This window comes from Podarcis liolepis (genome assembly GCF_965112155.1).
Source record: "Podarcis liolepis genome assembly, chromosome: 3".
NCBI classification, from domain to species: Eukaryota; Metazoa; Chordata; class Lepidosauria; order Squamata; family Lacertidae; genus Podarcis; species Podarcis liolepis.
In genome coordinates this window covers 77,120,775-77,134,067 of record NC_139557.1, presented here as the reverse complement: position 1 = coordinate 77,134,067, position 13,293 = coordinate 77,120,775, and the positions used below count along the sequence as shown (strand labels likewise).

At 41.0% G+C, this 13,293-nt stretch overlaps 1 protein-coding gene across 6 annotated transcripts in view; it reads left to right on the top strand.

Annotated features, from left to right (window-relative positions):
- SIPA1L2 (signal induced proliferation associated 1 like 2) overlaps positions 1–13,293 on the top strand; it is a 77,516-nt gene that overhangs the window by 41,035 nt on the left and 23,188 nt on the right. For all 6 annotated transcript variants that reach the window (XM_083496736.1, XM_083496735.1, XM_083496734.1 and 3 more), the window contains 6 exons: positions 131–707; positions 4,228–4,502; positions 8,227–8,484; positions 10,045–10,128; positions 11,060–11,163; positions 12,431–12,534. In XM_083496736.1, coding sequence (XP_083352862.1) covers positions 131–707; positions 4,228–4,502; positions 8,227–8,484; positions 10,045–10,128; positions 11,060–11,163; positions 12,431–12,534 — 1,402 coding nt within the window. The remainder of the gene's footprint in view (positions 1–130; positions 708–4,227; positions 4,503–8,226; positions 8,485–10,044; positions 10,129–11,059; positions 11,164–12,430; positions 12,535–13,293) is intronic.

Here is a 13,293-nt window from a genome sequence, read left to right as displayed (position 1 = left end):
GGTAGTTTATTATATAAATTTTTCTTGTCGTTGGTAGGTGCATAAAGATCTTATGAATAAACAAATAATGTTTTAGTTAAAATAACTTACAAAACATTGATCCTATAATAAAGTTTTCTTCACTTTCTAGTGTTGGAGTTTCAAGGTCAAAAGATGTACCACCTTTTGGGCCACCAATACCTAAAGGAGTGACTTTCCCTAAATCAGCAGTTTTCCGGGACTTCCTTTTGGCCAAAGTTATTAATGCAGAAAATGCAGCACACAAGTCAGAAAAATTTCGAGCCATGGCCACTAGAACACGGCAAGAGTACTTGAAAGATCTTGCAGAAAACTTTGTTACTACCGCTACAGTAGACACGTCAGTCAAGTTTAGTTTTATTACACTGGGAGCAAAGAAAAAAGAGAGAGTGAAACCAAGGAAGGATGCCCACTTATTCAGCATTGGAGCAGTGATATGGAATGTGATAGCACGAGACTTTGGTCAGTCCCTTGACATTGAATGTCTTCTTGGTATCTCAAATGAGTTCATCGTGTTGATTGAAAAGGAATCAAAGAATGTTGTTTTCAACTGCTCCTGCAGAGATGTTATTGGATGGACATCTGGATTAATGAGTGTTAAAGTTTTTTATGAAAGAGGAGAATGTGTTCTTCTCTCAGCACTTGATAACTGTGCTGATGACATCAGAGAAATGGTTCAAAGACTGGAAGTAAGTATGGTTTCTTTTAAGTGCTTGGCAATTTCAAATGCTATTGTCAGTAATTTTTCAAGATAATGGAGATGGATAAATATGATACCTGACTATAGAATTTTAAAAATGAAAAATTTACTGGACCATTTCAAGGGTATTTCTGTATTCCAGGCTTTAACTGGAAATGTGGCTGCTGTGGTCTGAAACAGAATTCTCCCTTTTTATTACAGTTAGGGTTGCCATATTTCAAGAAGTAAAAAATCTAGACAATTCTACTAAGCATAATAAAGAATTTTAACTTACCGTATTTTTCGCACCATAGGACGCACTTTTTCCCTCCTAAAAAGCAAGGGAAAATGTGTGTGCGTCCTATGGAGCGAATGCAGGCTTTCGCTGAAGCCTGGAGAGTGAGAGGGGTCGGTGCGCACCGACCCCTCTCGCTCTCCAGGCTTCAGGAAGCTATCCGCTAGCCGTGGGAGACCCAGCTCTCCCACCGCTAGCGGAGCGCAGCATTAATCCCAAAGCTTGGGGCGTGCGGAGCGCAGCGCGCCCCAAGCTTCTGGGTGCAAGCAGGGTCTCCGCTAGCCCTGGGAGAGCCCCGCGACGTCGCGCGGCTCTCCCAGGGCTAGCGGACCACTGCGCTAATCCCGAAGCTTGGGGCATGCGGAGCTCAGCGCGCCCCAAGCTTCTGGGTGCCGGCAAGGTCTCGCTAGCCTGGGAGAGCCCCGCGACGTCGCGCGGCTCTCCCAGGGCTAGCGAAGCACTGCGCTAATCCCGAAGCTTGGGGCGTGCAGAGCTCAGCGCGCCCCAAGCTTCTGGGTGCCGGCAAGGTCTCCGCTAGCCCTGGGAGAGCCCCGCGACGTCGCGCGGCTCTCCCAGGGCTAGCGGACCACTGCGCTAATCCCGAAGCTTGGGGCGTGCAGAGCTCAGCGCGCCCCAAGCTTCTGGGTGCCGGCAAGGTCTCGCTAGCCCTGGGAGAGCCCCGCGACGTCGCACGGCTCTCCCAGGGCTAACGAAGCGCTGCGCTAATCCCGAAGCTTGGGGCGTGCGGAGCACAGCGCGCCCCAAGCTTCTGGGTGCCGGCAAGGTCTCGCTAGCCCTGGGAGAGCCTCGCGACGTCGCACGGCTCTCCCAGGGCTAGCGAAGCGCTGCGCTAATCCCGAAGCTTGGGGCGTGCAGAGCTCAGCGCGCCCCAAGCTTCTGGGTGCCGGCAAGGTCTCCGCTAGCCCTGGGAGAGCCCCGCGACGTCGCGCGGCTCTCCCACGGCTAGCGGACCGCTGCGCTAATCCCGAAGCTTGGGGCGTGCGAGCTCTGCGAGGCTAGCGGAGACCTTGCCGGCGCCCAGAAGCTTGGGGCGCGCTGAACTCCGCACGCCCCAAGGTTCGGGATTAGCGCTCTGCTAGCCATAGCAGCCTGCTTCCCGGAGCGTCGGGCGCCCTGAAAGCAGAGCTCCAGGCGCTTCGGGAACACATCCGCAGCGTGGGGAGGCTTGCAGGAGTTCCCCACAGGGCTCCCCACGCTGCGGATAGCAGCCTGCTGCCTGGCGGGTGGGGCGCCCTGAAGCAGAGCGCCCCTCACGTCAGGCAGACATCCGCAGAGTGGGGAGCCTTGCAGGAGTTCCCCACAGGGCTCCCCACGCTGCGGATAGCAGCCTGCTGCCTGGCGGGTGGGGCGCCCTGAAGCAGAGCGCCCCGCGCGCCAGGCAGACATCAGCCAGCCCCACAAGCTCGGGGGACAGCAGGGAGGCGCAGCGCCACTATCCCGCTGTTCCTCGACCTGGTTCGGTTTCCCTGACCTGCTTTTTGGGGGGGGGGGGAAATAAAGGGAAAAATTTTTTCCTTTATTTCCCCCCCAAAAAACTAGGTGCGTCCTATGGTCCGGTGCGTCCAATTGTGCGAAAAATACGGTAATTCAGATTCTCTTTAAGTGTGTTTTAAGTGTTGAGATAATTCAGATAGTTCAGATAATTTTAAGTGTTCACTTAATTCAGATTCTCTTTAAGTGTGTTTTAAGTGTTCGGATATATAACCTGACCGAATCAAATGAGTCAGGTTGCAATAATTTAGCATTGTTCTAATGAAAAAATGTGATCTGTACCTGTAAAGACTTCAGTAAATTACTATTTTGCTTCCTTGTTTAATATAAGGCAGCTGCTAAGTCTTCTACAAACAAAACAATCCCTGAATTGTTATAATAATCAGTAAGAGAAATGTACTGTCTTAGAAACTGGACACAGCACAGATGGTTGCTCCAGGGGCATCAAATGTTAGAGCTTGGAGAACAACATCTTTATTCAGAAATCTCTAGTCAGCCATGAATGACAAAAACACTATTAGCTACCCGAGGGGTATAATATATTAGTACATGTGACTTTGCATTGTTTGAAAGCAGTTCCTTACATAATTCAGAAGGCATGTGTCCAGTGAGGGAGATGTGAAGACTTGGTAAAAAAAATTGGAAAGTGGTGGAAAAGAAATGGGTGTATATGAAAAGTGGGTGTGGGTGTGCATGCAAGACTAGAAACAGATTACTGAACAATTGGTAGTTGGGAGGGGGATCTCTTAGGAAATGCACCTTTCAGAATGTGTAATACTAATGTGTATAAAAGAATCCTACAGTTAATTTACCCTGCTGAAAAAATTTAGTCTTAAGATTCCAAAGCAGTAATAAGACTGATGACAGAACTGATACAGTGTCTGACAGGATTACTGAAGAAGTAATTATTTTCTATCTTGATGTTGGAAACTTACTTCAGAATTTGCAGAGTACATCTTTGAGTGTTTGGTCCAGAAGTACATTATGAGATTATTCCAGTCATTTTGATTGTGAAACCTGGTGGACTTTGTACAGGCTGGCTTTTGACTCCTCTTTTTAGAATTTGTTTAAAATATTTATGCATGGCCCTTAATAAAAAAAAAATTCCAGGGTGTCTCACAATAACACAACTACTATACACTGTAATATAGCAAACAATTTTTATTTTCATCTTGTTTTTAGGTAACTTAGGTTAGGATTCACCTAACCAGCCCTGTCAGTGGAAGCCCTGTGCAAGGACTTTCACTTGTGCTATAAGGCTTCCCCCATCTCTCTCCCCCCATCCCATGCCTTCCAGAATTGGATTGGGAGAACCTCCAGAACAATGTGCAGGGGGAAGCGTATTGTTCCATTTGGCAAGCTGGAATACTAGCACAGATAGAATAATTGGAAGACCTTAAGTCTGCAATCCTAAACACTTAGCTGGGAGTAAGTCCCAGTTAACAGTGTGGCTCTTATGTATTGGTTCCATCATGACACTGATTTATAAGTGTTCTAATAAAACGAAGTTATTGTTACTTTTGGATTTCAGAAACATATCAAACAATAAAATTTTATCTTATCGGTTATAATAAATATTACACTTCATGTTCTTAATGGCAGGGGGATAAAATCACATTTTAAAAACCATTTCAATATCACCCTACCCACAGCTCACCATTTCTGGAATTTTTACATCACTATTCTTTTATACTGTGGTCTCACTAATTTCTTATTCCTTTAGATAGTAACTAGAGGATGTGAAACAACAGAAATGACCTTAAGGAGAAATGGCTTGGGACAGCTCGGATTCCATGTTAACTTTGAAGGGATTGTAGCAGATGTGGAGCCATTTGGTTTTGCCTGGAAAGCTGGCCTACGTCAAGGCAGTCGCCTTGTGGAGATCTGTAAAGTAGCTGTAGCAACCCTGACTCATGAACAAATGATTGACCTGCTGCGCACTTCTGTGACTGTAAAGGTGGTGATTATCCAGCCACATGAAGATGGATCACCTAGACGGTAAGAAGTCACAGTAGCTAGTAGGTTATTTGTGTCTTCACTGCTGACATTCTTTTGCCCTTTTCACAGATGGCTTTCTTGTTAAATGGGTAGTGCTCATTTGGTGCTAATGAGACTTGCAGCTAACACAGTCTGTGAGAGAAGTGCTATCTTGTAATAGATGGAATGGATCTTATAAGTTATTTTAATAAAGGATGGATTGTATACTGGGGGGACTGGTTGCTTTTAGTTAAGTGAGCAGTGCTTTCTGAATAAAGTGAACTGTTTACTATAGAATGGGGAAAGCATCAATATGGGAATAAGGGGGGAAAGTGGTGGCAATTAATCAATGTTTTTGAAAAGAGTGAAAATTAATAAGGGATTTGAAATAGGGAAATAGAGTAGAAATTAATATGGCTTTTGGAATGGAGTGGAAATTAATGAAGAATAAGGGGGGGAGGGTAGAAAGTAATAAGGAATATTGAGGAGAGGGGTGGGGATGCTCAGTATATTTAATGAGGCAAATGGTTAAGAAAGTTTGGCTTTGACTACACTCACATTGACATGCAGCCCCTGGAGGGATTGGCTATGGGTCGATGCAGTCCTCAGCACCAAAAAGGTTAGCTACTGCTTGCCTGCATACTCTGTCCTCATAGGGAAGGTATTCCAAACCCAAATCAATTTGCTTGCACTTTTCTGCACCTTTTCCAGCTCTCCAATATTCTTTTTGAGATTGGGCAATCAATGTTTTCTTCCATTTCTCACTTTCAACTAACGTTAAAAGTATCCCGAACAGATGGAGCAAGGAAGAAATTGAGAAAGTAGAAGGGAAAACTTAGGTTAAAAGAGGCAGCCTTGTGTTAGATGTGCCTTTGTAGCTAGGCAGATGGATATTATAAGGGCAGAATACATGTCCGTTATACCCGCTTTAATAAATGTTTTTTTTATCTCAACTAATTCAAGCATTCAGTTAGCTTTCTTTAATAGGGAGAGTGCTTGCTGTGTATGACTGCCACATTAACATATTTAACTAGAGCATTGTAGAATTGGTGATATATATGTTGCGTTTTATTTATGGATGTTCTCCAAAAATTAATTTCTTAGAGTGAAATGGGGGAAATTATCCCTTTATTGCTGCCACTCGTATTGCCACACACGTGCTGCCTTTGGAAGACATAGAAATATGTCTGTATATCATTGTTTTTTTCAAGTTGCATATAATTGGCAGCTGAAAGATTTTCTCAGCTTCATTTGGAGATTTTTGCCATCTGCTTCCAAGTATGAAATAACACTTTTTGGTACTTATTCTCCTGATTATCACTGGTGCCATTCCAAAACAGTTGGATCCATAGCTTAGGATAGGCTGCAGACTGCAAAAAGTCTAGAAAAGTCAGAGCCCTTCTACAGGCTCCTAAGTCATCATCTACCCCAACAGAAGGAGAAGGGATTTTCTGCAGTATAAACTTCCTGTGATATGAGAATCTTCAACTGCCTCTTTAAAAGAATGTCTGCTCTTCCTGGATTATCCGACTCTTTGAAGCCTTCTTAGCAGACTGGACTGAGTATAGTTTTCCCCAGAGTCCACTGTTTTTTACTACTTCCAACCAAGGTGAATAAAAATGGATAAAAGTGTAATCTTACATTTTAAAAAAGTTCAGTCTATAATCTGTTTCTCTTCTAAAAATAATGTGGTTGAAACCATGAAGGTTATTGCAAAACATCAAAGGCTCAAGGTGCCGTAAGACTCTTTTTTGCAAGAACAGGCTAACTCAACTATTCATTTGGGAATTGGTTTAAAACTAAAACTGACCTTAATATAAACATATAATCTCTTAAATATGAACATAGAACCCTCTTGTGAAAGACTCCTTTCCTTTCCTTTCCTTTGTAAAGACAGGTTTGTGCTGTGAAATATTTGTTCATGGGGGGATATACAATATACTAGATCACATCTTAAACCCTGATTCAAGAGACCAGAGACAAGGAAGTCATCACAGGTTCTAAAATTCATATGATGTCATGACTTGCCTTATAACTGATCCCATATATATCTTGTTGTCCTGTTTGATGCCCAACTATCTGAAGTGTACAGTGTTTATGACTCTACCACCCAAACAACAAGGAATTCACTTTACATCTCATGGCGAAAACACTGTTTTGCTCTTCAACTACCTTTCCTTCAGAGACCAGAAAATATGATAGCAGGGAACTTAGAGACAATGCTAGTGGACATCGCTTATGATGGAAATCCTAAGATGAAGACATGATCATGAAACTTACGAGGTTTTCCAAGTTATCTGCCCCTGGAAAAAGAGTACTCTCCACATCCAAAAATTTTCTCACATGATTTTCTTTCCGATACTTTTCTATAAAGGTTAAAACTCCAGTCCACAATCAGCAACTGGGACAAATTATAATAGATTATGTGTGTCTGGTTTCCCACCTTCTGTGCTTGACAAAATGTTAAAGACACCACTGCCCTAAGTTTTGTTACCCATATCCAGATCAAGTTCTGTCACTGCATTTCACAACCACAGGCATATGTCCAGTGAACAGGAGGGTTAGCTAATTTGCTAGCTTAATCTATTCCCAGGCTTTATCCCTGTTCTATTGACATGTTCAGCATATTTTCCTTCCCAATGTGGACAGATGGGCTAGACCCTGTACTTCCCATGGCTAAAGATTTTCAGCCTCATGAGTCTACAGACCATTGAAATCAAACTCTGGGAAATCCATTGAAATCAAAGGTCCATGTTATATTATCTCAAAACTCAGGCTTGATCAGATCATTGATTTAAAAAAAATCTAGCCATACTTAACGTAGGTGATGCTGTCCTAGCATCAGCTTCAGTTTTTGTTGTGTTAGTGACCACTATAGGTAGAAAACTCCACTTATTCAAGCTTTGGGCTTTGTAGGGCTCAGCTGATAAATTTGTCCTTTTCCTGCTGAGAAGCCATTCAAATAACCTCTAGATGAGTTTTAAGGCTCCATATATTTGCCCTTAAGTGCCAGGTATTGTGGTGTTGTATTTATTTATTTATTTATTTATTTATTTATTTATTTATTTAAAAAAGATTGCCCATCCCTCTACTAGCAATCTAGATTGGGACCTTAGAATGATGGGGAATGAAGGTTTTAACCCTTTGCAGTCAATTTGGCCCCTCAAGCTTGCAATTAGCACAGTGTGTTTTTTAAAGCTCGCTTTCCCCATGCAAGAAGCCAGCATGGGAAGCCTGGTCTGAATTGGTACCATAAGGAGGCTAAAGGGTTAAAGCCCCCTTACTCCATAATAGGGTCTTAATACTGCTTGGCCACCTGGGCAGGGAATATGTGTTTAAAAAAAATAGTCCTCTGCACTTAAACAACACAGATATGGAGCTAATGTATCCTCTAGTTGGGCCCTCAGTGAACTTGTGGGTAATAAAATAACCCCTCAACCCCACTGAAGTCTTCCTTGTTTACTCTTAGATATCTTGGACACCAGGGAAACTAGCGGCATGTTCAGCAGGCAGGTTTTCCTTGGACTGCAAAAGCTGCTTTGCATTCAGTTTTATCTCTGACAACTTAAATTTTACATAATCTAGTGTAAGAGTACTGATGATGGGTCATATTTCATAATATGATATAATTGATATAATATAATCATATCATTTTATGACATGCACATGCTATACTTCTTTTTTAAAAAATGATGGGCTGTATCTCTACAGGACTCAAAGATTATTATGTCTATGTATACTGCAGGGGTTGCTCAGAACTGTGTCGAATTCCCATGGTGGAGTACAAACTTGACAGCGAAGGCACCCCATGTGAGTATAAAACCCCTTTCAGGAGGAATACTACTTGGCATCGGGTGCCAGCTCCTGCAGGGCAGCCTCTTTCTCGTGCCTCTCCAATCCTAGGAACATCTGATAGATTGCAGTGCCAGCAGCTTCTCCAGCAGGCGCAAACAGCCATTCCTCGCAGTACTTCATTTGACAGAAAGCTGCCAGATGGTGCAAGGTAATATGTTCTCTCTGTTATCAATTCCTGTATTTTCTTAGTGCTTTATTAGTAAACCTTTCTGGTCTTTGGTATGAAGTGATTTTTTAAAAGCTGTTTTCTTTTTAAACCTCATTCATATACTACTGGACAAGGTTTTAACAGATTTGAGCTGCAGTGAGCTTAGTGTTCGCCTCCACTAATCCTTCTTGAAACAATGGTCAGTGCTAATGATACTTTAAAAGGTAGACGACATTAAAACTCACACCCTCCTCTCTATTTATAATGGAATATAAAGGCTAGGTATCAGGCAATTTCGGCCACTGTGGTAGTCGACCAATAAAATAAGAACTTCGGAATAAGAGCAACAAGCATTTTAAAAAATGAAATTAGTTGCTTGCAGGTTAATACTTTCATCTCATTCCAAGAGAGTTTTATTATATTTGTAACGTCAATAGAACATGGCTATAAACGTCCAAGAGCAAATGGATATTTGTGGAATGATGTCTTTATTTAAAAACTGAAATGACTTAAAAGTTAAATGAGAACCCAATTGACGTTTGTTCCAATTCAGTAGTAGGCAGCAGGTTTTTCCAGGGACTGGACAGGAGACCTGGGAGAAGAGGTAGTGGAAGAGGACTGGAAAAAGTTTAAGGACTATCTACAAAAACATTGTAAATTGTATGAGTGTTAAGAAGGATGCAGGACTGAAAGCAACATGGCACTAGCAATTTAGTTGAAAGAAATATGAGAATAAGTGAGATTGGAGAAAAAGATAAATTCTGGAATAACATTATGTCTAAATTAAGTATTTAAGTATTGGATAAAAATATTTAAAGTTGGAGACATAATATTTGAAAATTACAAAATAAGAGTTGAAATAAGGTGATAAATTGCTGCTTATAAGTTTATAACTGGGAATGCAGGAATGGGAGATGTGAGGAAGTCCAAAAAGTTAAGAAAATATGGTTGTTGGACATTTGGATTTGTCGTATGTTTTTTACTATATGTAAATCTTTTTGCTTTTTTTCTGTTTTTCTTTGTTTGTTGTATTTTGGTGATGGTTTTATATGTGGTTGATGAATACAATGTTTAAAATCCTTAATAAATATTTTATAAAAAAAAGAAAGAAAAGGGGCTGGACAAAAAAAATCCCCTCTCAGGCCCGTACCTAGAAATCACAGGACAAATGGAAGTGCGGATGACCCCAAAGACGCTATTGCTTGCAAGGATCGATCTATATGTACTTTAAAAAGTGCTGAATTGTGGTCACTATGTGAAAATGTGCAGACTGTAGGAAACATCCAGTATCACACGAGCAGACTTCACCATTCTCTTGCTCCCTCGTTGCAGGCCCCTCCAGAGCAGATTGTAGGGCTACTGAAGTGGGGATGAAGGGAGGCTGCATATCATTAGATGTCCCCGCATCTAAAAATGGTTTAAATTTCACAAAAGCTAATCCAATGTCTTCATATTGTTGTCTGTATTTCTAATTTCATTAGGAATTTATCTCAAAAATTGATTGTTGTTGAAGCATCACAGATCTGTGTACATGGTTAATTACTTGAGTCACTATTTCAGAAGTTCACCGAGCAACCAATCATCCTCCAGTGACCCAGGACCAAGTGGGAGTAGTCAGTGGAGACACCAAGTGGGATATGATGGGTATTTGTTTCTTTACATCTGAATCCCTTTTTATCAACAGTAACTGTAGAAGCTAATTTATGTGTGGACTATCCAACTGGCTGTTGTAGAATGTTTCATAGGTGGCTTTGTAAAGATAATAATTTAATTACCGTATTTACTTGATTCTAATGCTCACCTTTTTTGGCCAAATTACATTGTGAAAATTAAGGTGCGCATTAGATTTGATGGCACGTTTACATTCACCAGCAAATACTTCTTTTGGTTTCAAGGTTCTGAAAACTGAGGTGTGCATTAGATTCGATGGCGCATTAGATTCAAGTAAATATGGCATGTGCTGCTGTAGTCAGTCTGCCCCATCTCTGAAGGCTTGGAGGCAATCCATACATAGCTGAGTGGTGGTGGTATCTAGTGGTGTCTATTTGCTAGTGGAAGTGCATCAACTAGCACAAGAAGAGGGAGCTGTTTTTCACCAGTCCCCTATAGCAATTGCAGCCCCCTGTGTCATATCTCATACTGTTCAAGAGGGTCTCCCAACCCTCAGGAGACGCTTTTGGAGCAGCATTTGGCTGTGGGTGGGGGGGAGCGGGCTAGGTTGGGTAGACCTGATTAGTGAAAAACTGGTACCCTGCTTTGCTCAAGTGAAAGCGGTTCAGTTTGTAACAAAACCACCCACTTTAAAAAGAAATCAACATAAGAGCTAATGTGTTGAGCAGGGGTATCAGCAGCTATATTTGGGCAACTTTGTGTATAAGTCTTAGATAAATAATAACTTAAGCAGAATATATTTAAATTGTTCTAACTACTGTGGAATGTCTTACTCTTCTTTGCTTACCAGTTGTCAATATTGAAAATATATAGTTATGCCATTTTACAGCAGGGATTTTATAAACTGGATGAGAAGCTTTCCTAGTGAGCAGGGGAAAGCAACAATTTCTTTCTTTGTTAATAGGTGCCAGTCCCCTTTACTTCATGATCACCAGGGTTCAGGTCCACTGGAGAGTGAAGGAGGCAGAGAACATGAAGAATCTTTGGAAGCGACCAGGCATCCCAATGGTAATTATTATTCTGTTTCAGTTTAATTACAGCTTTGCTGGTTTGTTTTCCACTTGTATAATGTTTTGCATTATAAACTATCTTAAACTATCACTGGCATACTGATGGTAACAAATGCAAAACCTTTGGAAATCTTTCCTAGCCATTTTATGTAAATGTTAAACAACATGGTTGAGAATATCAGCCCTATGACACAATTATATCCCAAAGATTATTCCCACTGGCACATTCTGAAATCTGGCCAAGAAGGACATTTTCTCCAAGTCTCATCCCAGCTCAGTGATCTAGAAGGATGCCATGGTTGATAGTATTGGAAGCTAGTGAGAGGTTAAGAACCAGCACTCTCCTTGCCCAGCTCCTGGTATAAATCCTCCATCAGGCCAATCAAGGCTATCTCTGTTCCAAAACCTGATTCCACCCATATGAGATTTGCATATTTGTGTGTAAACCTACAGAGGATTTTTCTTCACGTGAGAGTGTGATTGCTGAAAATACAGATTCACTCATGCTAAATCTCAAGATTTATAGTTATCAGGTAGCATTTTTGTCCTTATGTGGAACTTACAAGAATTAGTGCTGTGGTATGATCGGGAGCTTTTGCTGCAGCTAAATGTGTATATGGTTCCACAAGGTTGTTTTTTCTAATACAGTTCTGCTACTTCCTTTCTCTCTTTTTATATTCCTATTTCCCTGTTTCTGTCTTCCTCATATAATTGCAAACATCCTTGCACACACCATTTTCTACCATATTTTCACACAGTCTTGTGCACCTGCGCTTAGTACTCTCTTGAATAAAGACTAGAATCAGCTGCATATGTATCTCATCACATTTGTTGTTTGCAGAGAGTTTTAAGATATTTTTTTATCCACATACAAGCTAAATTACTTTTTCCTCAAAGCTACTGGGATAACTCCTTTTAAAATGATACTGTTTATCTCCCTCTGTTTTTTGATCATCAGAACATTAAGAGGATGTGTGTATTGATTTTGCATTGTGCTTGCATTTCCATGTTTTGTAGAAATAACACAGCAAAAGGACATGTACAAACAGGCCCTTCTTATTCAGAACTCTCATTTAGTAAGCTGTATAGACATCAGTTTAATTATCTTTTAAGATGATGGGCAAGAGTAAACTCTCTGCTCTAGGAAATTTCAAAGAACATCACTGTTTCAACCTGATGCATATAGCATTAAGTTGTGAGCTTCTTTTCATTGTACAATATGTTTTGTGCGTTTAGAAATTAAAACACATAATTATTTATGGCAGAAACCAAGTGGCATGCACCATCAACCAAAGTCTTGAGTTCCTATAAAGACCGCGCTTTACAGAAAGAGAACAGTGGCAAGGATTCACCAAACAAATTTTCTCATGTAAGTCTTTTTTCTTAGGGTTTCCCAAATTAGGAATCTTTCCAAATATGTGGGCACAGTCTCTGTTGCAAAAGTTGGGAGAGCTGTGCAAATAGCTGGTTGCATTTGAGCCACCAACTTGATTGAAAGTGTATGTTTTGTCCCTGCTTCCCCATATAGAAATGGGAAGTACAAATTACAGATGGTAAACTATCCTGCAAGATGAATGAGCTATTGGGGTTAATACATTTATTTCTGTATCTTGCTATGTCCTACAGTTCTGTTTGGCATTGTTTTGCGTCCTATCATTTTAATGGAATAACTGAAAAACTGTAAAATTGAATGGAAAAGAGGCCATCCAGTTGTATCTGCCAGTGTTACAATCTCAGTTGTGGAATAAATTGCCAGAGTCTTGAATTTTTTTCTAAAGTGTGTGCACAACTAATAAGCATCACTGATGCAGAAGTAGTTTCAAGTATTCTTTCTGGCAGTGACCTCAAACAATCTCATTATAAAGGGCATGTGCAGGTTTCTAGGGCACTGCATGGATTAAAGCTTCATGTAAGCATCACTCTGGTGTCTGATTAGAACGTAATTTACATTGACTTGCATAGTCCTGAATACATTTCCTATTGTATTCAAGTGACATTCATACATTGCCATTTCTTTTCATATTGTGAGGGATAAGCATCTGTTTTAATTACCAGCAATTGCACTTCTTTTATTTAGGGGAAATTTCACATTTAAAGAATGCATCTGATAAGAATATATTGTTATGCT